This window comes from Anas platyrhynchos, chromosome Z (assembly GCF_047663525.1).
Source record: "Anas platyrhynchos isolate ZD024472 breed Pekin duck chromosome Z, IASCAAS_PekinDuck_T2T, whole genome shotgun sequence".
Lineage (NCBI taxonomy): Eukaryota > Metazoa > Chordata > Aves > Anseriformes > Anatidae > Anas > Anas platyrhynchos.
In genome coordinates this window covers 3,443,465-3,470,072 of record NC_092621.1, presented here as the reverse complement: position 1 = coordinate 3,470,072, position 26,608 = coordinate 3,443,465, and the positions used below count along the sequence as shown (strand labels likewise).

The window sequence follows — 26,608 nt, the reverse complement described above, 5'->3', positions numbered from 1 at the left end:
AGTCCACGGGAAGACTAGACTCCTGTTTAAGGAGTGAAGGGGGAGGCTGGACTCCTGTATTTGGGTCTGGGAGAAGGCTGAGGCTCTCTATAGGGGTCTGCAGGGAGGCCCAGCCTTCCTATAGGGACCAAGGAGGAAGCTGGTTCCTCCACTGGGGCCTATAAGGTAGTGAAAGTCTTATGCACCACTTCAAAAACAGCAAGGAAAGGGAATTTGATGAAGATAAATATCAGTTCAGCATTTATGGGCAAACAGACTTTTTTCACAGTAACTTCATGTCCGGACACTCCTCTTCCAAGCCAGGATTTGCTTGGCTTGAGGTCTCTTCAGTAAGTTGTTGAACAACTGTTGTATTCAGGGCATTAGAACCAGCACCCTTATTTTGGGATTACTTCTGCACATTCAGTGAGTGTGCAAGCCAAGTTTCAGCCTCACTGGGAAACCTCTATATGCAGAAAAGCCTAGCACCCTCTATGGTACTCTGTCAGCTGAAAAATACCTATAAAGAAAGCATGAAATGTCTTATGGAGTAAATCGTTACCATACTAACTTTGCTGCAGCAGCAAACTCTAGGAACCATAAAGGAATTACTGACGTTTACAAGCTGAAAGTGGTAGAATCAAGTCCTGAATCTGTATAAACATGCCTGATGGGTTATGATCCCATCCAACCCTCAAAAACAAAAATCCAACCAAAAAAACAGGAAGCAAAGGAAAACTGCCTTACATGGCCAACAGCTCACAGCTGATCACACATAGTTGTTCTCATGCCAGCTTTCCTTGGTGTGTTCTCTCCCATAACTATCTTGGTATTTATACAGAACAAGCACTGAAACAAAAGCTGTGGAAAGATGTGTTCTTGTAGGCTTTCTTCCAGGAAACACAAGTCACCCCACCTGATTGTGGTAGGATGCTTTGAAGATGTATCAGCCCCAGACCCTGCAGAAAACAAATATGACAGCATAGGAAGAGAAAAAAAAAAATCCAGCACACAACTCAGAACTGTTATTTTTAATATATATATATATATATATTTAAGAATTAAAACTACAACAGGCTCCTTCAGAAGAGTATTTCTAAACTTGGTCTTTTAGGAAGAAAAAAAAAAAAAAAGACAAATTATTCCTTTTATTGTGCACTTTGTACATTTCATGCAAGAGGACAGAAGGTAAAGCTCATTGTGATCCTTTCCACATAAAGAAATAAAGCATATCCCCGGGTACCAGTGTGTTTAGGCACACACTGAAGTTGCATGGATTCAACTTGAAGAACATCATACAGCCAAGCAGACCCTGTTGCTCCAGGTTTAGACAGCTAAATTGTGTCCAGCACCCTCTGTCCCATATCCCCATGCTCTGAATAGCAAGGCACCGAGGAGCTGTTAAGCCACACAGCACAGAGAGACCAGCAGCCCTGAGGTATGTGAGCTTCAGCATTAAACATGCAATCATATATAAGGCAACAAAAAGGAGAAGTCCTTTGAGAAGACCTGACCATGAAATCAGTTTCAGGGCTCCACGGCTAAGTTTGTTTCCAGTGGTGTGCAGACAGAACTAGACAGACCCTGCAGTTACTGCTGAGGATGCCTCTAGGAGTCAGGGTGAGGAAGTCAGAACAAATATTTTGTTGTCAAGCCTGCTAGGGCAGAGGGAGAAGTAATTCAGATAGAGAGTTGACGATTTCCCTTTCATTTTTACTGCCACTCAAATCCCTGCTGAAAACGGATGCTACATTTGGATCTAGCATCGATACACATCCAAAGTTCAGGAATTCCCAGAAGTTAATTAAATGGGACTATCTGGAGCCTACCACAGACAAGTTATACCACGAGCCTAAAAAACCACAAGCCCCTCATTGGAGAGGTGGTGGAAGAGCTGACTGACTTCCTTCTGATCCTCAACAGTACTGCAGGGTGAGAGACTTGCCAGCAGGTTTGTAGTGGCACAGCCCTTTGCTGGGTTTCTGTTCTGTGCACTGCTGCACCACACAAGGCACAAATCAGCACCAAACAGCACAGCAAAGCCAGACCCATGATGTAATCGATGGTGCTCCTCTATGTAGTAAGCTCCCAGAGAAACATTACTGGAATTAAATCCAAATTACAAGTTTAATCGCCGTTAATAAAAGACTTCAGAAACAGGCCAAAGTGCACCCTTAGCTCTGAACACAAGCCAGTATGCCCAAAGCTTTGCATAGGTCCCCTTGGCACAAGTGTTTTTTAGTTATTTGGAGAGCAGAAGGCTCCAGGCTCTCCCAGATGGCTGCACATAGGAAGCACTTCAAATCAAAAGTTTCTTCTGATGCAGATCGCCCTCTGTCCAGTTCCATTGCTTTTATTCTTTTTCTTCCCCTGAGCATGAAAATCAGATATATGTCCAAGGAGTTTGCTTATTAAAAGAACAGATTTTTAGTAGGTGCTTTCTGAATGCACAAATAATTATCAGAGTCCTCAAACACTTTCTTAAAATGAAGAAGCACTGCAGCTCTGTGTCGCTGAGAATAACTGAAAACACCGACTGCCACGCTGGCCAGACTGACAGTATCTTCTGCCTGGAGAACCTAGAGAACAGGATGGACAGCATCAAAATCACAGCTCCAGCTCACACAAGAACAGAAGGGCTGACAAAATTGCCACTCCCACCCAGTCACCTCAAGTGTCCTTTCCCCTAAATGGTGGCCTTTCTTTCTCCATTGCCCCTCTGTTGAAGTTGCACCTCTTTTTAAGCCCTTACTTCATCAAACTCGAGTACTTACCGTGGCTATTAGTGGTGTATCAAGCTGTAGCCATCAATTGTGGCATAATCAGGGTCACCTAAAACACAAAGCACAAAAATATTAGGTTTGCCCATGGGAAGTGCTTGTTAAGAGACTTTATGCAGGGCAAGACCACCATGCGTTGGCCACCTCTGTTATAAAGGAGCCAGGGATGGGGCTCAAAGAGATGAGTTGATTTGCCTAAGAAGCAAAGCAGAATTTAGTTTTACTGAGTCCCGCTGCATTATCCCATCCCTGAAGTGGTCTGCAAATGACAAATCACATGCTGTTTAAACAGAGAAGGGCCCAAAATGCAGAGACTGGTGAGACACCAAGCTTAGGCAATGCACACACAAAGGGCTTTGATCAGAACTTCTAGGTGAAATTTTGCCACCAGAGTCAGTAGCCAACTTCTCAGCATCTTTCCATGGGGACTGGACTTATAGGAGGAGCTGGACCTCGAGCAAACCCTTTAGACAGATGAAGCTCGTGGTCCTATGGGAAAGAGCAAGATCAGACAGATCCTCTGTGGGAGCAGAAGCCACCTAAGGTAAGGAACTCACCTGGCCCACTGGTTGGGGTGGGTAGAGGCGCTCTCCTGCTCAAAAAGAAACAGAGGTGAGGACCTGCATGGCTATGGGGCTCCCTCCCATCCAAGGGCACCTGCCCAGACCATTATTCTGGCTCTTTGGCTTCCAAACCACCCTCCTGGAGCTCACAGGAAGGCAAGAGGTTTGGCCAGCCTGGACTTTCTGGAGGCCTGGCCATGTTTTGGGTCATTCACCAACAGCCTGCTTGGCAGACACAGGAATTGAGGCTACTAGGGTGCGGAAGAGGAAAAAGTCACCAAAAAACACTGCATTGGCAAAACATTCATGAGTGAGCCTCGGGGCATGCCTTTTACATGCCTCTGCCCAGGTGAGCCATCAGGAAGCCATAATTAGGCATGACTCTTCTCCTGACGCAACAGCTGGAGGTGCACACTCATGCTTGGCAAGAGTCTTTAGCCCTGAATCCTCATCTTCCTCGTGGCCGAGGCATCTTTCACCCTGACCTCAATTCTCTCCAGGCTGCCTTGCTTTTCTGCTGCCTGGGTACCGCAGCCCCTCACCTCAACCCAAAGGACTTGTGGAAGAGGCTTGGCACAAGGAAAACTGAGCACAACCTCACCACAAGCACCTTCAGAACAAGATTCCCAGCCTCAGGAAGGGAAAAATCACCTCAAAAGACAAATAAGAGCAAAAAGCTCTGGGTGGACTTGAGGGCTTCCTTGAACATGACGTAGTAGGCATCATGCTGGAATAATTTCTGCTGGAGAGAGCAATGGGCTACATAGCATGGGAAATATTTTCCTGTAATACTCCCAAAGCTTCCAACAGACCAAAAGTAATAAAATATGTTTTTGTTTATTCGTTTTTTGTTTTGGTTTGGTTTTTAGACAGAATCATTTGCAACAGCAATTGCAAATTATGTCCCTTACCGTGATATAGGTACGGAAACTGGACTTCTCACAGGAGTGGCGTTTCTCTGTGTGTTGTAGTAGTTTTCATAAACAACAGGAGCTAGGAAGAGTTAACAGCAGTAAAGCACAGACCTTTCACAACGTGCTACTCAACAACCCCAACATTCAGCTGCTAAGCTTTTCCCTGCTCTCTGGAAAGGTGTTTGAAATGTTACAGAAAGGGGAGATCATCGTCAGAGGCTTATGGTAAGTGGCAGAGGGACTGGTGCTGCTTGCTGGGGAACGAAAGGAAGGATGTTACAAAATCAGTAGGTTTTGCATCCGAATTGATGCTGATCCGGGCAGCAGCACCATGAGGAGTAAAAGCAAGTCAGTGCTACTTCGGGAGGTTGCACCGAGCTCTCACCTGGGGCCGAACTTCCAGTTTTGCGCAAATTTACAAAAAAATCAATATCCTTCTCAATGCTGCACATTTCTAAACTCTTGCGGATTTCCTCGTATTTCTGCAGGAGAGAAATGACAAGCACTTCTGTGCATTAGGTCAAAAAACAAAAGGATATTTTTTGATCAGTTATCACACATGGGTTAGGAGCCCATTTCTCACCCAGGACCCAAGCTTCAATGGTGCAGGGAATGAGGAAGGAATCCCAAAGAAAACTTAATCTCTAAGAGCTCTGGCCACAGCCTTTCTGCCTGCATGCTCATGTTAGCTGATCAAAGCCTGTAGGCCAACTTGAATTAACACAGTTCAGAGCACAGGAAAGCAAAGCAGGCTCTCTGCTTTCCCATTCCCAGCCTCAGATATGCAGGAGTCATAATAATCCTGCGTAATCATTGGCAAGGTCACCTCCCACTGCATTTCATTTGCCTCTTTTTCAGCCAATTTTCTTCAGCCAGGGAGAGCACTAAGTGCATCTTTATGACGCTGGTGGCAAGGAGCTGAGGACACATCTTCATTCCTGTACTGCCTTCTCACTATTTCTCCAGCCACAGATATACACAAAAACTTGCACTCAGGGGGTCCTTACTGCATTACAACTACACCCTGACAAAACGACGGGCAAAAGATAACCTAGGTGGGCAGCAGGGGTCCCAAAGGTCTGATCCAAAAGAGATCTCGTAGAAGTCTCAGATCCAAAACAGAAAAATGGATGTGGAGGGACCTCCACCTAGCTCACCTCGTCGTTCTGGACGCAGCCCTGGGAGAGCTGGTTGACATGGAGCCAGAGGGCATTGCGGAAGTAGCTGATGCGCTCGCACTCCTGTGTCTCGAAGAACTGCAACGACATGGGCAGAACAGCATGTTCCCTGCCTGCTCTCCCAAGGGGAGAAAGCATCCTTCTGTGCAACCAAAGAAGGTGTTCAGCTCAGGAAGGTCTACAGGTGGCAGTGCCCTGCTACACCCATGTGGAAGGGGCCACCCAGCACCCCTCGGGGAGACCAGACCAGCTTCCTAAAGGCAGTGTGGGTTCCCTGGGCACCCCAAGGTCCTGCAGTCTCAGCTCCCCTCTCACCTCCCTTCCACAGGTGCAGAGAAATTAAAAAAAAAATGGCTGGGGACGTATGAAAACGGAGGTGCATTTGGTTGGTCTTCTTCCTGTTTCCTGCCATGCCCTTTTCGTAACCAGTTTAAACCCAAGTCTGTTGAAATTTGCTGTCTGGTGCAGCCAAACCCCATGCACCTTTACACATTTCCAGTGAAAGACAGACTTCCATCCCCAGTGTACGTTTGCATTTGTCATCAGTTACGGCCTTTGCAACGTACTGAGGGGAAAACTTCCACGTAATCTTTCTGTGGAAGTGAAACCCTGGCTTCCCAGCCTGGCCTGCAGAGAGGCTTCCAGAGCCCACAGACACCACAGGCACCCTCACGTCCCCCTGACATGGCACAGCAAACAGACAGCAAATTCCACCCCAGTGGGGGAAAGTAAAATAGAAGCATGGGTGCTCTGAACATTTAGGCCGTCAGCATCCAAGGCAGACACTGCAGCCTCATGTCCAGGCCACGACTGAGCCAGGTGGTGGCAGCACCAAGCATGCAAGCAGAAAACAGGAAAAAAATGTCACTACTGAGCACGTTGACTCTGTCAATTTTAAAAGGCGGTGGAAGAAATTAAAAATAGCACAGTGGAAACTTTGAAGTGGTGCGACCTTGAATCCAGAAACCAAGCAGGAGAAACGTGCAGGGTTACCTGCCACACGTCCTGCTGTTGTCCTGTGAGGGAATACAGAGCAGAAGGCACGTCTGCTCTGTCCCCAAGCCCTGCGGAAAGGGGGTGGACATCCAGAGGACCACAGTGCCACGTGAAGGAAGTTTGTGGTATTTACCTCACAAGCCTTGATGTGCTCTTTCAGCCATTCTTCCCTGATCTTCTCCAGTGCAGTAATACTCTGCTGGTAACCCCTGTCTGTGAGAGAAATCAAATTGTCAATTGGGTAACATTAATTTTAAAAAACTCCTTCACTAGGAGGCACCGTGTCCAGCATAAAATGGCTGGGATGCCACAGAGAACCCAGCAGCAATACGTGAGCTCAGCTGCTGGTGGGCGATGCACCAGGATGGGAGCCCCACAGCAGCCGTGGTGGGGCCATGCAACCTTCTACAGGGCAGATGCCACCTCCTGTACCTCCGGACACATTTCCGAGGAGCTGCAGCTCCTGTGTGCCGTGTCACAGCTCCCAGCCCATCTCCTCCTGTCCCTGGAGGTGCTCCCCTCGTCCCCAAAACGCAGCCAGCACGCTTCATCTCCATGCTCACCTGAATCCTCCAGGGCCGATTTTGTCTGGGCCAACTTCAGGAAGAGCTGCCAAAATTGAGGGAGAGAAGGAAGGTGTAGGAGAGCCCTGGTGCATTGACATGGGACTGCAGGCCCCAGAGCTGAGAGAAGGGACCTGGGGCAGGAGCCCTGCCAGAAGAGACGTCCCTTTGCCCGGCAGCACAGCCCCTGCCTCTCCTTTACCTTCTCCTGCTGCTTCTGCGTGACCAGGTTGGCGTTGCGGTGCACCGCCTGTTCTGCTTCGTCTTTATCCCTGCAGCGCTGCTCATAGAGCCGCTTGGCCTAGGGGAGACACCAGACAGGGCAGGAACATGTTAGGAAGCAAAAGAGATGAAAATCCAGCTGACAGGCGATGCGCAGGGTCCCGGACTCCCCATCCCTACTGCCTGGGCAACACTGTGCTCACAGCAGGGGCTGTTCTTTGCTCAGGACTAAAAGCTCGATGCTACTGAGTCCAGGACATTTAAACCTCTTGTATCTGAGCCAGCATTTCCCCTCCATGCTCCTCAAGCTTTTTTGAACACACTCTGCACATTGTTAATGTGAAAGGGGAGGGAGGGAGGCCCTTACGCATAGGCCTGCCCTCGCTCCATGCACGCGTTTTGGCAGCGTTAGCCCCTACGGCAAGAGACAGCAGCACACTTGCTTTACCTCCATGGTCTTCTTGTACTGCAAATTCCTGTTCTTGTGAATCGCCTCCATTATGAGCTCTATCTGTGGAGACAACAGACCCCAAATCAGTGCGTCAGTGACCGTCAGAGCTCTGGGATGAACTAGGGTACGGTATGGCCTCCAGGGGCTCTGGCAGAATTGGCAAGCCCTCTCCCTTCTGCTCGGTCCAGATCAGCCCCTGGCTCTGACAGCTTCCCCTCATTTTCCAGGCAAGGGAATTTTGAGCCAGAAGACGTTAAAGAGCTTGCTAATTTTACCAAACCCTATGTAGACCATACAGCACTACACATACACCTTAACAACCCCCCTAGTCAAGGCTGGAGGGAGCCCCCGCTGTCTCTGGCCCCAAAAGACCCTGAAGGACAGCACGTGGCAGTGAGAAGAAGGAAGTCAGGGGTTGCTGCACAGCTCTCCAGCACAGTTGCAACACGTAGGAAGGAGCTCAGGACTTCCTGGCACTGGTGGGCACGGAGCAGGCTGGGGCACAGGGGGGGACGGGGGACAGGGGCAACCCAACCGCAGAGGTTCCTCCTGCAATGCCCTCAGCTCCTGACCTTCTTCCGATGCAGCTTTTGCTTCTCCCTGAATTCCTCCATTTTCTTGGCTTCCTCCCGAAGGGTTTGAGCCAGCTGGATGTGACCTTGTCCCACATTGTCTATCTCTGCAAAGAAAATAAATATACATATATATATATTCCTAAAAAGGCTCTTGCGTAAGCCTGCTTTTCTAGCTGACATCAGAGTGACCAGAGACCCCTTCCGCCCGTGGTCCCACCTCATGAATTCCCCTGCAGAAACCTGAAAGCAACAGCACTTCCTACACAGGGTCTGCCTATGTAAAAGTGATTCATCATCGGTCATGCTGGGGCCTGCACTTCCATTTAAGTAAATCGTACCAAGAGAAGTTATTCAAATGAGCACAGTCACTTTTCCTCCTAATCTGGATTAATTCAGGCATGTTTCAGCACATCACACCCTAAAGCGTCTGTCTGAATGAAGCATTCCCCCAGGCTAGCAGAGAAGGAACTTGGGGCAGAGAAAAACTATTGCTAAATAAATCTCAGGCTCATTTTCAGTGTCACACTGAGCTAGCCCTGCTGGAGGAGAGCAGCTGTACCATGAAACACCCAGCCAGCAAGCAAAGCAGCAGCTCACAAAGGCAGCTAAGAAAAACTGTGGCTCAAGAGCTAACACCCAGAGCTATTTCACACCCATAGCGATTAAAGCGTCAGCTACTACAGGGCAGAGCCTCGTTAGAGCATCAGCCCAGGAACACAGCAGCAGAAATATCTGGCCAGGGCGGATGGTGGTGGAGCTGTGGCTGCCAGACTTCAGCACTGGGCAGCAGAATGGTGAGGAATAGTTACTGCATGATGGCCAAAGCCTCGTCACTTGGACGCTCTGATTAGTGCATATTTGTGTCAAAAGGGCAGGATGAGCCAGTCCAAAACAACCCAGATGAGCTTTCCATGGACAGCTTCAGATGCTGCACAACTCTGAAGCTGCCCCAAAAGCCCAACAGATCCCCAGAGGAACCTGCCATGACTTCCCTCTGGTAACTGTGCCCTGGAACACTCTATCCCAAACTCCATGCACTGGGCTGAGCAAGACCATGAGGACAGCCTACACCTGATCCTGGTATCTAACACTTATGGAGATTTCTCTGTTTCTTCCCAAGCAGTAGCCTGAAGGCTTCAGCACTGCCAAGTGTCCTGATAGATGAAGAAAAAGAAGGATTACTTACGTTGCTTGAAAACATCCAGGGATCTCTTCAGGGTGCTGAAAAACACAAGAACAGCATTAAAAGAATAAGAAAGCACTGCCAGATGCAGGCATGGGCTTTAGTGGTGACAGCAGGGCACTTCTGAACTGGCAAGGAAGTCCCTCACTCAAGACCAGCCAAGTCAGTCTGAAGCAGGTTTATCTACCCTCTTTACACTTCCAGCTCTTTCCTTACCAGTGAGTATAATGCTGGTCACTTGGTTTGAGATCTACCTTAAGCCTTCTTCCTGGACGGTGAACACTATTAAATATTCTGAGTTTCAAGACAAATGTCCTGTGTAATCTTCAAAGAGTATCAGTTGGGACACATGAACAATTTTATTATATGTAGTATGGGCGAGTGGTTGGAAAAGTAGGGAACTTTCCTCCCTATTAAGATAATGAAACAAAGTAAGTGACCGACCAGTATAGAGCTGTAAACAAACGAGCAGAGAACGCCAAACCAGGCACGTATGAAGCACAGCAGGAAGTAGACAGTTCCCAGGGCAATGGGAAAACGGAGATCCACGAATGAAGCCAACAGCAGCGGCTGCAGCACCCGTGTAGGGTGGCAACATGCTGGGTTTGAACATCCGTGTGGTTTGACTCAAGGAAGTACGTGTACTTCTCTCTGGCCACAGAAACAGTGAGGAGCAAACCAAAGGTCTCATGATGCTCGGCTCTCTGCTGAACCACCAGCCCACAACTTGCCTGAGCATCCACAACACTTTGGGTACTCTACAGCAGGTGGGAAGTTGGTGGAGTCCAACTTGGTATTGGCAAAGGCCAGCACAACTGGGCACCATTCATCCACAGGACTGAACATCTGGTGACATCCCAATCACATTTCAACACTGGTTTGTCTCTCTCAGCCTCCTTCCCCTGGCCTCCTCCTTCATTGCCCCAATTACAGACACCTATAAAAGACACTGGGCTCTGAACTTACTTCAGCTCCGTCTGCCCACAGGGCTTCTTCTTCGACAGGTTAATGAGCTCTTTGCCATACTTTTCTTCTATAATCGCTCTGTTGGGGAAGGAGAGAAATGAGAGGAAATTCTCATTTCAGAAAATTAAAGTTGCTTGCAGCAGAGGCCAAGAGCAGGAGGAGTTTCACAAGAGACATCCCCTGAGCACGGACGAGGGAATAGCGGGTGCACAGAACACCCTGGGCTGCAGACAGGCGGACAGGACAGGCATCCACCTCCCCGACCACTGCAAGCTGCCCCTGGGCTTGTGGCTTGCTGTGTCCATGCTCAGAGTCCTGCCAGCTCCTGAGCTGGTAGAGATGGCACAGGAAGGGCGTGCAGTCATGCTTCAGGATCGACCCACAGGGAGCACTGGAACGGACCTACAAAGATCATCAAGTCCTGCTGCCTGAGCACTTCAGGGCTAGCCAAACATGCTCAACAGGCTAAATATGAAGACTGATGTAGAATGACCTGGAATTAATGCAATTTTGTTATCGACTGGAGAAAACAAGCCTTGAATACAAGACTTGGGACAAAATAGTCTGGAATAAATGTGATGGGCATGCAGAGCAGAACAGCCTGAAATTTAAAGTGTCTGAACTATCAACACAGACATCTGCACTTGCATTAGAGACACAGACATTTCAGGAAGCCATTTGTTTTATTCTGCAACTCCCTGAGGAGGAGAAGCAGGGAGGGAAGTGCTGGTCTCTTCCCACTGGGAACTGATGGCAGGACCTGCAGGAACGGCACAAAGCTGTGCCAGGGGAGGCTCAGATTGGACATTAGGAAACAATTCCTTACCATGAGGGTGGTCAAACACTGGCACAGGCTTCCTAGAGAGGTGGTTGATGCCCCATGCCTGCCAGTGTTCAGGAGGCATTTGGACAGTGCCCTTAATAACAAAGCTTCTGGGCTTTGTGGCTAGCACCACCCTCACAGCTGAGGGTCCCCAGGTATGGATTTCATTCCAGCCATGCAGAGAAAGAACGGTGTGAAAAAACAAGTTCCTCATCAGTCAAAAGTGAAAGATGCTTCAGTCCAGTGGACAGAAACGTGATGGAAACCCAAATGGGAATAGAAGAAATAGAAGAAGTGCCTCTGCCTCACTTCCCAGATTCAGCCAAACCCGTTTTCAGAGGCCGCTCTGTACCTTTCCTTCAGAAAGTCTTCAAACTCTTTGCAGTTCTTCCTGCCGTCATTCAAATGTTGAATGATGCTGTCATAGCCAACTGTGCTCGTCAGGTCTGTGCTCTGAAAACACAAGAACAGGATTCACGTCCCTGTCGGGGCAGTCCACGCCCACTGCCACCGCCACCGGCACTTAGAGAAGCAATGGCTCAGCTGGGAGCAAGTGTGCCAGGGCCTCTTTCTGGTTCGCCCATAAATTATACGAAATAAGCTCTTTTTTTCTTTTTGGAGTGGGAGAGGGTCTGGAATGAAGAGAATGAAGGACCTTCATGTCCTTCACAGGTCAGAAGAGCTCAGACCTGCCACATCCTGGTGATCTGCCCCCATTCTCAGCGCCTCTGGCCCTGCAGCGCAGTGAGCCTCCCTAAAACTTTCAGCACTTTCCCTCCTCCCACCTTGTAAAGTCCATCCTCGTAAAGTCCAGCCCATCTTACTCCTTCTCCCAGCCTCTGCAGGCACCAGGACAGATCTCGGTCAGCGCCGACTTGCAGTTGTCTGCCTGGTCACCATCCCCACACCCAGCCTCGTTGCAGGAACCCACACCCAGGCCAGGGGGGAGCTGAGCAGCCCCTTCTCCACGGCATCACCGAGTTTCCTATGAGCTTCCCCGGCTGCCCACACAGCCCTGAGTGACTGCTGCTGCAGCAGCCTCCTCTCCATCCTCAGGAAAAGCCACCCTGTCCTGCTCACGTCAGTCCAAAACTCCAACGCAAAGACCACTTCCCTCAGCAGCAGGTCCTTCCCCACCCCTGCTCTGTGCCCTTCAGCATGTCACACTTCTTCACGTCCCCCAAAACACCACGGCCAAGTCCCATCTTCCAAGCCTCTCAGCCCCGCAGTGCTACCCACACCGGGGAGCAGCTTCCCATAGACTTCTGAAGGACCATGGCTTTCCCTCAAATTATTCTCAAAAATAGGGGTTTTCCTGTGATGGTTATTTAAAAAAATAAGAAATGTGACAAGGATGTAGCAGGGCTAGGATAAAGGCTGAATAACTCCACCTCATTCTCTCCTTATTCCTGTGCTGGGAAGCACCTGAGGATAAAAAAAAATTTGTCCTATACCCGCTGAGGATTTGCCACCCTGCAGACCTGGAGCAGGGCTCCGAAGTGCTGTGACGTTACGAGAGGGATGCTCTGACCGCAAACCCTCCTACTCTGGAAGAAGCCCAAAGCGGATGCAGGAGGAGAGCAAAACTGCCTGCTGTCCCCTGCAGAAAGGTCTGGCTGGCACTGCAGGAGCAGCACAGGCAAGAGCAGAATAGGGAAACGGGGTGCAGAAAGGAAGCAATGGCAAAAGCAGATATGAAGCTGCGAGAAAGGAAGCAGAAACCACAAATAATTATTATAAAGCTTAAAAGAGGAATAATGGCAGGATGGAGAGATCCGGGAAACGGTTCCAAGCCATGATGACAGCGTGCAGAGAGCTGGTGCTACAGTGCTGGCAGCAGAGGGGGGATTTCTCATAAGTTTGTGCCCGGAGTGAGAGCTGAGGAGGAACAGGGCCAGCATTTGTGACAAATACAGGATTTCATCATTGTGGACTTCCCCAAGCAACCAAAGACTTGAACACAAGTGGCCAAAAAGCAGGAGATAAAGTGGATATCTGGTGGAGTGGGGCCAGCAGGAAATCCCTGGGAATCCTGGATCAGCTTTGCTCCATCGTGGAGTGCATGGGAAGGAGGAGGAGTCTGCAGCCAGGACCTAGGGAGATCCTCAAACACTTTCTGTTTCTGTACTGAGCACGAACCTCCTCCCAAAATGAGCTTATTACTGAAACAAAAACGCAACAGGTTCTCTGTTTGCTAACCGGCTCTGCAAAAGCAGGAAGCATGCTTACACTGAAATCACTTTTCATGACAGTTGCAAAACTCAGGAACACCCTAACTTGACTTTTTGCCCCAAAATAAAACGGGCAGGGGCAGGCAGGAGGGGCTCCCGGCCCCACGGAGCTGGGCTGGGCAGCGTCACACACCACAAAAATCACCCTGGCAGCGCCCTTCTGGGCAGATGTCAGCACGGAAAGAATACAGGGGAGCAGCGTGACTGCCCACGGGAGGCAGGGAAAGAGGAAAGAGGAAGGGGGATACAGGGAGGACAGAGCCAGGGAGGGAGGACAGGGTTTAAAGCCACTGTAAACTGAGCTGAAGAGGGCTCTGGAGGATGGGATTTTGCACCAAGGCTCCCCAAGCTGTCCCAGCAAACAGCACCTCACCCCTTACGTCCTGATTTCCTTCCAGTTTTTAGCAGTAATAAGGCAGGAGGTTATACAAGAGCAGAGGTTTGCTATGAAAAGGGGAATAAAAGAAATTGCTGCTCTGTTGCTGTCGTCTTCAGAGAATAAAAGTCAGGCAAAAACTGCTGGGCCAGCTCTGCCGTACCAAAACCAGCAGCACGGTGCCAGCCTTCCCACACCAAAAATGATGGTGAACGGGCAAGTAACTAAGCAGCCTGCTGCTGGAAAGAAGGTAACCTGACCCACCGGGGCTCCCTGTGCTAACAGGGTCCATTTGGGGTGTAACAGGGAGGTTTCCGTCCCGCTGCACCAAACCAGAGCCCACCTGCAGTGCAGGTCCGCAGGGGCTGCACGGAAACAGCTGGGACCTGGAAAGCACCAATGCAAATTCCTTCCCTGAGAAATCAGTGGCTCTGCACAGCCCCAGGAGCATCCCAGAGCAAGCACACATGGGATATCCCCGTAGATTTGGCTGCACGATTTGAAAAAAAGGCCCCAGCCCCATGTTTTGCTGCTGGGGAACTGAGGCAGGGCGACCGGAGTACCGGCCCCAAACCCCACCTCGCCTGGCCGGGTTAACAGCGGGCGTGCTATTTAGGGGACAGCACCGCCCGTGGAAAATACAGGCGGATGATTTCAAGGTGACAAAGCAGCAGCTGATGTTTCCCGAGTACGCAGGGCTCCAGAGGAGCGGAAACTCCCGTTCCTGCCCTTTCGGAGGGGGAGATGAAATGAGAGGCTTCATGCAACGAGAAGGGCAAGGTGGGATTCGCATCTGCAGCACAGGTGGAGAAGTGCCGCTTCCCTTCTGAAATTTTGGCGTTTCAGGTGGCATGAAGTTAAGATGTTTTGGGGATTTTGCTTGTGCTTTAGCAAAAGAGGGGCTAAAATGCTCCCGTGGGCATGCAAAGTCCCTCTTTCACTAAAGGGAAAGCTGTTTGCTTTGATATCTTCTCCATCTTCTTCACATCGATCCCCCTCCAGACACAAGCCCTGTGAAGATAAGGGTGCGGGAGAAAAAGCAACCTGTCCCAACGTCCCCAAAAATGAAAGGTTTGGGGCACACAAAATTTCACAAGTGACTTCAACACTGCCACGCACACGTGGCCACATGCATGTCCCCAGACACATGTCCCTGTCCCTTAGCTTTCGGCCTGAGCAGCCAAACCAGAGCCACGCAGTCACAAGCCCAGGAGCCCAAACCCTCAGCGCTGCTCACGGACCACTACTTGACACGTTTTACTTGTGCAGAGCTTTGTCAGCTCTCCTCAGCTCTGTCTCCTCAGAGAAACGCTGCAGAAGTTGTATGTCTATTTTTGTATTTGGAAACACCGTGTGAGAACAAATGGCTGTGCTATTCTTGCTCGCAGCCGACACGATCTCAAAACTGCTCAAGGTCCACCGGAGGTCACCAAGACCGAGAAAAATCTTCGAGCAGGTTTCTGCAGGGTGCAGAGGTAGCCCAGAGGCTTATCCTTCGTCCCTATCGGGCAGAGCCCTGACTAGGAGGACAAGCTCTCATCCACGGCTGGCACCATGCAGAAATCATGCAGCGTGAGAGCTGCACGGGAACGGCACCGACCATACCATGAGTCAGCCAACTGCATACCCGAATCCACAGGCTGGCCAGGTCCATGAGATGGTCCTCTCCATCTGATAAACTCCAAGCAGGAACATCAGGGCAGGAAAAACTCATCCCAGGGATGAACACTCACTGCAAATCCCCTCGCCGTAGCACAGCATCCCACGAAACAGCACCCCAAATGTGAATGTTAAAGCAATTGACTGTCAGGCTCGACGCAACCACACCTAACCAGAACAGCCACTGGCATCCCTGCGAGCCAGCACCTGAGGATCTCATCAGGCTGCCCAGGAAAGCCGGTCCCCTTCAGAGAAGGATGAGCAGAGGGAAATGAAACAGCCCAGCCTGCATAATGCCATGAGACAGCAGCCAGGGAAAGCACCCAGAAGCCTGGCAGGCACCCCTCCTTCTGCAGCCCTGCAGAAACATGGAGCAAAAGGAGCTCATCCCCAGCCTTGCAAAGCCCTGTGGATCTGGGCAGGTTAAAAGACAGACAGCGAGCAGGGAGAGAAGATAAAGCTTCATCCCACCGAGGTGTGAACCAGCCCAGTGGGATGAATTTCCCAGTGTGCAAACAAACACTCTTCACCAGCGCTTTCAGACCCTATCCCACGTGCTTTGGTAGAAAATTAAACATGCCAGCGCACCTTCTCCAGCAAGAGAGGTGCCATGGAGTGTTTCAGCAGCATCATTTAGCACCTCATTTTCTTAAGGTGGCTGATAAACACTTGGGAGTGCCTAAAAGGTGCACGCACCTCAGTCTGATATGCAAAGATCACTTAACCAGAGCAGCCTGAGTGGGAGCCAGCAGGTCTCAGCCCTCAGCATCATTTGCTTATCTTCTCGATGTCCTACCAAGTCCTCCTTTTTAAGGCACCCCACCACACTCTGCAGAGGGCAGAGCTTTTGGCTCAGAACACAAAAAATAAGGTTTGTCTGAAGACAAAAAGAAATGGCCAAGAATCTGCCCTCCGGGTTGCAGGCTGTTAGCCAATGGGTCAGACACAAACCTTGTTTTATCACTATCAGGTTTCCCTTTTCCCTGCATGGTTTTACAGGCACCTGTGAGCCCCAAGTGCTCTGATCAGACCCAAAGCCCCGCTGTCAGGTTTCCCGAAACACTCTGCCAGAAGGGCTTGCAGAGAAACGGACACTTATCAAGGAAATGGCAAAAATGAAAGGCAAGCTCTCACGCAGTGAAAGGAGAACGGCAGGTTGCAAAAACATGCAAACAGCCCCACGCTTGCTCAACTCTCAGCAGTCGCTGCAGGCAGGGCAAGAGGAACCAAACAGGATTTGGGGTGTATTATTTTTGCACAGCTCTTTGGTAGGTGGCTGCAGCGTACACCGAGATGTCATAGGGTGAGCAAAAACAAGTAAGGGGATGGGGGAAAAGGTTCAAGACCGGCTGCAGCACATGGGGCTGGGGACAGGTAGGGAGATGGGGCTGCCGACATTTCTTCAAACCCTGAAATGCAAAATCAAGGCCTAAATGAAGCGGCTAGCCACACACAGTATTTGTTCGTGCTTATGAAGTGGTGGTTTGTAGGCTTTGGCCCACCAGACAGAGCACGGAAATCCTCTCCCTCTGCCTCCAGCCCTCTGTGCAGCAACCTCCCTCCCCTGCAGCCACCAGAGCAGCCGCAGCCCTCCCAAAATGCGCCCTGGGCTGTCCTGAGCCCTGTGTAATCCTCTGCATCTGTGCTCTTCTGCTTCAGCAAAGCAGCGCTCTCCTTCCTCTTCCCTTTTTGGCTCAAGCAAAGTGAATAAAAGGGGAAAAATCTCAGGAGGAAGTTTGTGCTCCCTCGCTGCCTTACAGCCAGCTGAAGCCGTAGCAGCAGCCCCTCTGCACCTGGCCCAAATTTGGGTTTTTCTGTCCACCTTTCACCCCCTCCACCCTCCCCGCAGGTGATGCACACTCACTGCTGCCTTCTCCATGGCCAAAATGACCGCAGCGGGTCCTGGAGGCAGCGCTGACACGCTCCCATCCCCGCTCAGCCCCCGCTGGCTTCAGAAGGGAAAAAGCCACGCAGAAATCTCATTAGCACCAGGAGTTCGAGCCCGGATTATTTACAGATTACCTAGTAATTAGCCTCGCTTGCCGTAAAGGCCACAAGGACCTCCTCTCCTTGTGCCAAAACCCAGCATCGGCTCCTCCAGCACCCGCGCACCTTCTCCCCGTCCTGCAGGGCTGCGTCCCGGCAGCGCAGCGCAGGACGAGCTCCCCCCCTTTTCCCATCCCAAACCCCGACTCACCCAAAAGTGGTCCCTGAAGCGTGCCTCCCGCATGCTGCTGCTGCTGCCGCTGCCCCCTGCTCCCTGCTCCCTCCCAGCTCGGCTCGGCTCGGCTCAGCCCCGCCTGGCCCCGCCCGGCCCGGGGACAGCCGCAGGGCTTCGGCTTGGAGAGCCGGGACGGGGGCAGAGCCCCGAGGGGTGTGCTCAGCGCGCAGCCCGGCCCCACGCAGGTGGGGAGGGTTTTTTGGGGAGGGTTTTGGGGCACACAGCCTGCTCCCAGCCCCGGGGAGGTGTTGCTGCTCGAGGTGAGCAACCTCTGGTCTTGGAATAGCGATGGGAGATGAAAGCAGATGGGCAGCGACTGTGCCCATTCGCCGCCTCTAACACAGGGATAGCTAAAACAAGCCAGTAATGTGAAAATAAGGCATTTTACACTTAATTTATCTGCCCAGGGTGGCGTGACACCTACAGCTAAGATGTGCTTGAAGGGCTTTCTCTTTCGCTGCTTGTGGCCATAGTCGCAGTTGGGGCTGGGCTCAAGTCTGAGGTTTCAGCAACCTCCTCTGTGAGCACATCAGCCACGGTGCACTGAGCCGATCCAACCCCAAATCCTGGAATAAATCACCAGTTTTCCTCCACACCCTCACCTTCTGCACTGCGGGCACTTTCAGCCAGCCAGGTAAGCCCCCGTGGGGCTGAGACAGGCAGCGGGACAAAGTAGCCAGGCATAAACTACCACGGCACCAGCACGAGGAGGCAGCATCAGTGTGGGGCCAACAGTGATGTAGTGCTGGAAGCTGCAGCAAAACAGGCACAGCGAGCACTACCTGAATGAAAACACGGCAAAAAATCAAACTTTTTTTTTCTGGCACACGGAGGCTCCTTTCAGCAGCTCTCCTGGGTGCAAGTGATCTCTTGCTCTCTGAAGCGCCTGCCAGCAGCCTCCACCACCACCACCACCCACACGCTGTTTCCCTGCCTCGCAGCACCACCCCGTGGTCTGCTCACCCCACAGCTCCACTTGCATGATGGAGCAGTCAGACACACACCGCTACCCCTCCCAGGTTTTATTTTTTTGATCTACTCAAGTCAAAAGCACCCTGATTTTTCAGTGTTCCTTTGTGTGTCCAGGGAAGTTGTGCACACGAGTCATTAGAGCAGCTACACAGAAGGGCAATAATTGAGAACAGGACATCCAAGTCTTTTTACATGGAAACTTTTATTCTCAGTGAGATCTGTACATTCAAGTCGCACATACTTTTAAGTCTTTGATGGAGCTGTAGCACATGACCACAAAAACCGCCTGGTCTGTTTGAATGGTTACAAGTTTATGCCTCGAAAGTAGACAGGAAGTTTGTGACTATTTCCTTCAACTTAGCTTCTGTCTGGTCAGAGATCTTCCCTTCGGTCCTGTTGAAACAGAGTTTAGTTAAGCTTCTGACACAGAAGTAAATGTACTGTTAATTCCCAAGTCAAAAAAAAAAAAAGATCTTCACTAACACAACCTTCTTTTTCCATAAGAAGTCAGTCCTGTTAAGAACTAAGGTTTGTCCACAAATATTCTCAGAACAGAGCCGTGTTGAACCAGGCACAGCTCTGCCAGAGCTGGAACGCATAAATCTGGCTCAGGACAAAGCAAGCTAGAACCAGCTCACAGGACAAGATTGTGGGAATACCCAAACCCCCAGAGTCAGCTCTGCAACAAGGCAGCTAGCAGCACTTAATCCACAGAATTCTAATATTTTAAAGCTATTAGCATGACAAAAGCATGCCAGCTCACTGCCTGAAGTGAGTTCCATTTCAGATTACAGGAGAAGCATGCAAACAGGTTCATTTTAAGCATCAGCTGGGTTTTTCTGAATAAAAACTGTAGACAAGATGCTGAGATCTGTGTAACAGTGCAAGGACAGCAGGCAGGCTGATTTAAGCTCCAGTCAGAGGCAGCAGAAGGCCTGATGTTCGGGGATACACTAGCTTAATGAATGGTTCAGTGACCATTATCTGTGCTGCAGCTCCCAGGTCAGTACCCCGACATGAACTAAGACAAATTATCATACCTGATCGTGGAGAGGAGGGCCTGGTGCTGGCTCAGGACATGAGCCAGGAAAGCACTCTCAAATTTAGTGATTTTGCTGGGCTCCAGCTTGTCCAAGTGACCTCTCACACCAGCATAGATGACTGCAACCTGCTCCTCAATAGCCATGGGAACTGCATGAAAGAAAACATTCGTACCATCAGCAATTCTTGTTTCAGGATACATCAGTATCAGTCTCTCTGAAGATCAGCTCTGTGTATGCAAAAGGGTTGCCAAGCCTGCGTTTACAATACCCAAAGGATATCTTCATGCTGCCACAAGGACCAGCACCACAGACTAAGAGGGAATGCAGACACGTTACACCTGAGACACTCACCGTACTGTCCTTGTTTGAGGAGCTCTGTCAGACGCACGCCACGATTCAGCAGCTGCTGTGTGGCAGCATCCAGATCAGACCCAAACTGAGCGAAGGCAGCTACTTCACGGTACTGAGCCAATTCCAGCTTCATGGTACCTGCCACCTACAATAAAAGGCAAGGGCACGCTGAGTTTCACCAGCTTTTAAATGAATCTAGTTGTCTGCAGGTCATCTTCAGCTGACAGTTGTCTCAAGTCAGCTAAATAGGTGATTAATCACACTTCTAAAAAAATCCCACACCGTCTGGCCTTTAACATGTTATCTTCTCTGAAAGTATCACAATTGATACTTCTAACTTGCATCTGGATTAAAAAGCGTGGCATTAACAGTGCGTTCTCTGTACCCAGCTGGATCAGCACCCAGTTCAGCACAATGGAACTTTGGACCATTTTTGACTGGTTTTGACTATTGTCAAAAATCTTTATGCAGATACTCTTCCCTCCACTCCCCATGTCCTGCTTCCTGCCAGCATGTGATGGAAATATCACAGACTCCATAAATTTGTCTTTCTGATTATATTTTTTAAGTTATTTCACAATACCAAGGAATTCAGAACTTACTTCCCTTGGTATTCATGACTCTGTAAAGAGTGAAATGGGTTGGGCAGCCTACACACTACTCATCTGATGACAGGAGCTCTCGTTACATGCTTACCTGCTTCATAGCCCTGGTCTGAGCAGCAGAACCCACACGGGACACAGACAGACCAACATTGATGGCTGGACGGATACCCTTGTAGAACAGCTCAGTTTCCAAGAAGATCTATGGGATAAATTTGTTTTATTACCCTGGTCAGAAGCCTCCCTCAGACACACCAGTATGTCTGAGCAACTTACTGGCAGAGGAAGAGAAAGCCCTACCTGTCCATCAGTGATGGAGATGACGTTGGTTGGAATGTAAGCAGACACATCACCAGCCTGAGTTTCAATGACAGGCAGGGCAGTCAGAGAGCCGCCTCCAAAGGAGTCGTTCATTTTGGCCGCTCTCTCCAGCAGGCGGGAGTGCAGGTAGAACACATCACCTGGGTAGGCTTCACGGCCAGGTGGACGGCGCAGCAGCAGAGACATCTGACGGTAGGCAACAGCCTGTGCAGAAGCATAAAGGAAGCTCTCAGACTTCGGCAGCTCATTTAAAATTCTGAATTCTTAAGCCTGAAGTGATCTTGCAACTATAACCATCAATGCTGGACCACAAGGTCTATAAGCAACACTTCCTGACCTGCTTGGATAAGTCATCATAGATGATCAATGCATGCTTTCCGTTGTCTCTGAAGTATTCCCCCATGGAGCAGCCTGAATAGGGAGCAAGGTACTGAAGGGGCGCAGCATCAGATGCTGTGGCAGACACCACAATAGTGTACTTCATGGCATCTGGAAAGAATTTGAAAGAATCATCACCTAAGTATATTACCTTATCACGCCAGTAATCATCAAATGCAACATGCATATTAAGTGCCAGTTGAAGTAAACCCAAGCAGTATCACCAGTTACAGGAAAGTAAAACAGATGATTAACCTATTAAGCTTGATTAACTCAAAGTTTCACAAGCAAGTTTACAGCAGCTATTATCTGGCACTTGCAGATTATTTTTCATCTAAAGTGAGGCTTCAGCTTTTACTAAGACACCCTTGGGCTCCAGAAGTCAGAGACCTGGAAGTCTGACTCCTTAGCTTGTACAAGAAGGTGCTACAATGCTTCATAGTCCAAAAACAAATTGCCACTAAAATACCTTTTTTTTTTTTTTCTACTAGGTATGATTCCACTTGACCAGCAGGTAAGAGGCGAAGTGCCTAGGTTCTTTTAAGCCCTGTTATATACATGGCTTTTTTGCCAGACATTACTGTTTCTGAAAAGATACAGTGACATAATGGATTATGTTTGGGCAGTAAAGTCTCTTCACCAGACTTTAAATTGCCATTCACACTGACTTGCATCCATACGAAGCAAATGCAAAGTCAATAAAAATACTTGCAGGCCACAGTTTATTATCAGGCCTGACTGCCAAGAGGAAACTCCCCCAACTCTGATGAAAGAAACATGAAGGGTAATGTTTTCAGAAGCAATTCAACAGTTTCAGGGCATCATTTAGTTTTCTAATCCAAAGTGAAAAGGTGTCCCCTATCCCTGCTGGTAACTGTAAGAACTTGTCTAGAAAAATAAGTAATTTTTTTATCAAATAAGAACAGAATCCTGTCTATACTCTCAGTCAGGAGAGTTCATAGTATTATTCAGCATTATAAGAACAGGATGTCCTTATGTGCCCGGCTCAACCATCATCAGCAATCTGTACCTGCATCAGTGAGCCTCTTCACCAGCTGTGCAACAGTAGATCTCTTCTGGCCAATGGCAACGTAGATACAGTACAGCTTCTTTTTCTCATCTGTTCCATCATTAAATCGTTTCTGGTTGATTATTGTGTCAATTGCAATTGATGTTTTCCTGTACAACACACAGTTTGGTTAAGTTATGTGACCCATTCCTCTCCCAACCTCCACCCAGCTGTGTTCAGGTTTGTACAGTAGAGCACACTGCATTCAAGTCTCTGTTCATGGAAACATTTTTCATTTGTGCATTTAACTTACCCAGTCTGCCTGTCACCAATGATCAGCTCACGCTGGCCCCGGCCAATTGGCACCAAGCTGTCCACGGCCTTAATACCAGTCTGCATGGGTTCCCGCACAGAGATTCTGGGAATGATGCCAGGGGCCTTCAAGCCAACTCTCCTACGTGTCTTAGATGTAATAGGACCCTTAAAAGAGAGAAGAAACCCCGTTGCAGTCTGCACCACACAGGAGAAAGCTTAACGCTTAGCGTGACACTCACCTTCCCATCAATGGGATTGCCCAGGGCATCTACAACACGGCCCAGCAGCTCCTCCCCAACAGGAACATCCACAATGGCACCGGTCCTCTTCACGACATCCCCTTCCTTGATCAGTCTGTCGTTACCAAACACGACAACACCAACGTTGTCGGGCTCCAAATTCAAGGACATCCCCTAGGATAAAGATCATGATATCATGAGAAAAACAATACCAGCATCTATGGTGAATTCTTGGTGCTTTAATATCGATGTGATTAGTCTACGGTGTGAAATATGGGACACCAGCAACAATTACCAATGTTCTGCTTACATCCAATCACAGAATACCCTGAGCTGGAAGGGACCCACAAAGATCGAGTTCAGTGCACTTATCTTCTCCCATACTGGTGACAGAACCTGCCTAAGCCTTCAGTTTACTACATAATTATACTTGCAGCAATCATTCCTCTCCCAAAGAAAAACAGAAAGGGTAAGTAGGTTTCAAATACACTTCTCTTGCTTAGGAATTCAACAAGAGAATTCATCTATCTGCCTGAGGCGAGCCAGAGCATTAATAATTCTGGAAGAGATGCTGCAGTAGTATTAGGGAACAGTCAGCTTTTTAACGTTAGTCTACCCTTAGGACTAGAAGGAGTCACCAAATTGTGCACTGTAATAGATCACAGAGCTTCTTCTTCAATGGTAATCATAAAAGCCTGCCTAAAACCTATGAAAACAAAATCCAGTGCCAAATTAGCCCTGAACACTTCCTAGAGGAAGGCAAATAAAGCTCAAGTGTTGGCCAAGAACCAGATAAGGATACCAAAGGAAAGCATTACAAATTCAAAGAATATTTGCTTTCTGTAGTATTTGCCTAGTAGTCTACTAGTTACTACACATTAAAATTACAATGAAGTCTGTAAAACCTCCATATGGAGGAGTCCATGCACAGATTCAGACTGGCTTTTAAAAAGTCATCTTCTCATTTGTATAATAAACTGCTTTAGTGGAAGCTCACCTTCAGCCCAGAGGAAAACTCAACCATTTCTTCTGCCTGCACATTTCTTAGACCATACACACGGGCAATACCGTCACCGATCGAGAGCACACGGCCAGTCTCCTCAAGTTCAGCAGAGGTGTCAGCTCCCAAAATACGCTCCTCAAGAATAGAGGACACCTCAGCAGTGCCTAGGAGAAGATATTTCAAACCAGATTTAGCGAATTAAGGCACAGTAGAAATTCAGTAAACTTGTCTTTAATTCATAAGCCAAGTTAGCCTCTCCCAGGTATAATTAAGTTCTAGCAGGAAACATTCTTCCATATATATAATGCAGATGGTAAGTAACAGTTTGTGTTTACAGCCAGTAAAAGCAGCTTCAAGTCATCACTGAACAGACTTCAATCAAAACACTGATGGCTGTTTAGTTTTGTCATTGATTTCCTTCAGTATGTCCTACCCTGTTAGCAATCCCTCCCTCTGGAGGGCCATTAGACTAAGTAGATTAGACTTCACTCAGAAAGAACTGACATGCCCTCTCTGCAGGCAGTGCGTTTACTTAGACTGCATGCATGAAAACACCAACTCGTTTGTAAATCAGCATATTCTAAAGGCACCTAATGCCTTTACAGAGCAAGATGTTCAATATGAACTATGTTTTCCATCTTCCCCTGATTTGGCAGCATGCCCCAAACAACTTTTTATTTCCTCAGCTAGGAAACAGTAAGTAGTGAAAATTATTTTCTAATAAAACCTTTACTTGGCCTAAACCACAACAAAAATTGTACATAAACTGCTACCGAAACACAGCTATGCAGTGCTGTTGCCTTCTCAAGACCCTAGCAGCTCAAGAGTTACAATCAAGGACAAAAGGTCAAAGTAGGCCTGAGAAAGTCATCCTTTCTCTAATATTGCCAACAAGCAGACAGAAAATTGGGATTTGGGTCATTTTTCAGGTAATTCTGCAGGACTGAAAGACTGAATTGGGCATTTGGGAGGCAGATAAGCTGAGTGAGCCAGCTGACATGCGATCACCCCATTGGTTTGGACACACTTTGACCAATTATTAAAGTTAATTCTGACAGATGTGACCATGTAACTGATATTCCACTTCCCAACACTGCCAGTACATAAGTGTCCTTAAGTGTTTGGTCAGCTGACACATGCACCTCACACTCCAAGTTCAAATTACTTTGTCTGACTTAAGATCAAGGTCTTAAACGGTACTCTTATAATAATAAGAGCCTTTCTTCAGACTCACCGGTTTTCTGGAAATGGTTTTTGGAGGCATGGATGTTTCTTGTGGCAACAAATGCTGCACCCAGGGCATTTCTTGAAACCTAAAATAAGTAATTGTTTCAATAAGCAAAGACTCTTTGATCACACAGAATACAGTATTTTAAAGAGAGATTACGTTAAAATTTCTCAGTATGAGATTAGATATTTAGTGTGTCTCCATTTCGACTTGTGCTCCAAAGCTCTGCGTTCCCAAGCTGCAGCTACAAAACCAAACCCAACATGAATAAATAACCACGGGCACTAAAAGAGACTGCTCTAAATCGCTGCGTTTTTCTGCACAGCCCTTGGTTTGCACTGTCACCACCACAGCGCTGCAGCAGCTCCCACAGCACCTCCCTCATCTGCCACCATTCCCTGTGGCATCGAAAGCTCAAAAAAAAAAAAAGAAAAAAAAAAAAACACAAATCAGCAAAAACCTCATGCATCCACACAAGAAAAAACAAGGTTATGTCTTAGGAGGACTGATTTCTCGGTAAAGCGAGGAATGACCTTTCCTAGCAAAGCCTAAGGGCAGATTTCCTGAAGCGTGGCTAAAGTATAGATGACTGTGCAAAAGAAAAAGCTGTGATAATTGATGCATTAAATGGTGATTATAACTATAAATCCTGAAGCTCACAGTGCAGCTCTGCAGCCGCAGAAAGCCCACGCTGCAGCCCCAAACCCCACGAAGGCCTGCATTCACCTTCACAAGGGGCACGGGCTGGGGACAGCCCCTGCGCCCCCCTGCCCCTCATGGAGCCCCCCAAACCCCCCAGGATTTCGCCCCTTTCCCCACACCCCTCACGGCCCAATTTTCACCTTCAGCGAAGGGCACGGCTCCCCTAACCCGGTCCCCATTCCCCAAACCAACCCATCCCCGGCAGGATGAAGTCCCCGGGGTGCTTTGGGGACGCCCCCCTCTCCCCCACCCCACAGCGGACCCCCGGGGGCCGAGCCACGGGGGGCCGCGGCCCCTCAATGTCACCGCGGCCCCCAAGATGGCGGCGGCGGCCGCCCTCCCCTCAGCCCTCAGCCCGGCTGGAGGGGAAGGCGAGCTCACCAGGCCGGCATGCCGCGGCAGGGAGCGGGCGAGGGTGGCGGCCAGGCGGGCGGAGAGCATGGTGGCGGCGGCGGCGGCTGAAGGCTGGGGGTGAAGCAGACGGGAGGAGGCTGCCGGCCCCGCGCTCTCTCCACAAAATGGCGGCGCCGCGCTCCGCCCTTAATGGGCGGTGGGGCCACGCCTGGGGTGGGGGGAGCTTCCCCCGGCCCCTCAGCCCGCCCTCTGTGTGTGTGTCTGGAAAAGCAGAGAGAAATGGGGTGTTTAGAAAAAATAGCCTTTACGGCAGGTGCGCTTGAAATGGCCCTGGGTGGGCGCTGAGGGGACGCGTGGGGCTGGGGGCTTCGCCACCCTTCTGGGGGCTGTGGGGGTTGGTGTCCGTCTTGT

General features: G+C 49.3%; 2 protein-coding genes across 3 annotated transcripts; both read right to left on the bottom strand.

The window, feature by feature from the left end:
* Positions 1–995: 995 nt before the first annotated feature.
* Positions 996–17,820, bottom strand: PSTPIP2 (proline-serine-threonine phosphatase interacting protein 2). Of its 2 annotated transcripts, none has more exons than XM_038171110.2 (15): positions 17,657–17,820; positions 11,546–11,646; positions 10,371–10,448; positions 9,408–9,442; positions 8,219–8,325; positions 7,644–7,706; positions 7,176–7,274; positions 6,974–7,019; positions 6,544–6,623; positions 5,394–5,492; positions 4,622–4,718; positions 4,234–4,315; positions 3,317–3,351; positions 2,754–2,811; positions 996–2,558 (listed from the first exon to the last, which is right to left on the bottom strand). In XM_038171110.2, the coding sequence occupies exons 1-14, from the start codon at positions 17,687–17,689 to the stop codon at positions 2,762–2,764; spliced, it is 1,005 nt and encodes a 334-aa protein (XP_038027038.1). In that variant the 5' UTR covers positions 17,690–17,820; the 3' UTR covers positions 996–2,558; positions 2,754–2,761. The 2 variants fall into 2 exon arrangements, with proteins under 2 accessions (XP_038027038.1, XP_038027037.2); XM_038171109.2 differs by lacking the exon at positions 17,657–17,820 and adding an exon at positions 15,428–15,552.
* A 1,015-nt stretch (positions 17,821–18,835) lies between these two features.
* On the bottom strand, positions 18,836–26,394 carry ATP5F1A (ATP synthase F1 subunit alpha). Its single transcript, XM_038171037.2, has 12 exons — positions 26,225–26,394; positions 25,148–25,226; positions 23,908–24,077; positions 22,911–23,084; positions 22,670–22,836; positions 22,378–22,526; positions 21,307–21,458; positions 20,949–21,173; positions 20,743–20,850; positions 20,047–20,191; positions 19,693–19,843; positions 18,836–19,045 (listed from the first exon to the last, which is right to left on the bottom strand). The coding sequence occupies exons 1-12, from the start codon at positions 26,282–26,284 to the stop codon at positions 18,964–18,966; spliced, it is 1,662 nt and encodes a 553-aa protein (XP_038026965.1). The 5' UTR covers positions 26,285–26,394; the 3' UTR covers positions 18,836–18,963.
* Positions 26,395–26,608: the final 214 nt, after the last annotated feature.

Coding starts and splice junctions, on each gene's coding strand:
- PSTPIP2 (XM_038171109.2), bottom strand. CDS start 15,514: ATGAGTTTTTCCTGCCCTGATGTTCCTGCTTGGAGTTTATCAGATGGA. Junction 7,020..7,175: donor CGCAGAAGCAGCAGGAGAAG/GTAAAGGAGAGG, acceptor CAATTTTGGCAG/CTCTTCCTGAAGTTGGCCCA. Junction 4,719..5,393: donor GCTGCGTCCAGAACGACGAG/GTGAGCTAGGTG, acceptor TCTCTCCTGCAG/AAATACGAGGAAATCCGCAA.
- ATP5F1A (XM_038171037.2), bottom strand. CDS start 26,284: ATGCTCTCCGCCCGCCTGGCCGCCACCCTCGCCCGCTCCCTGCCGCGG. Junction 21,459..22,377: donor GAAGAGGCTCACTGATGCAG/GTACAGATTGCT, acceptor AATTCTTTCCAG/ATGCCATGAAGTACACTATT. Junction 21,174..21,306: donor ATGATGACTTATCCAAGCAG/GTCAGGAAGTGT, acceptor GCTTCTGCACAG/GCTGTTGCCTACCGTCAGAT.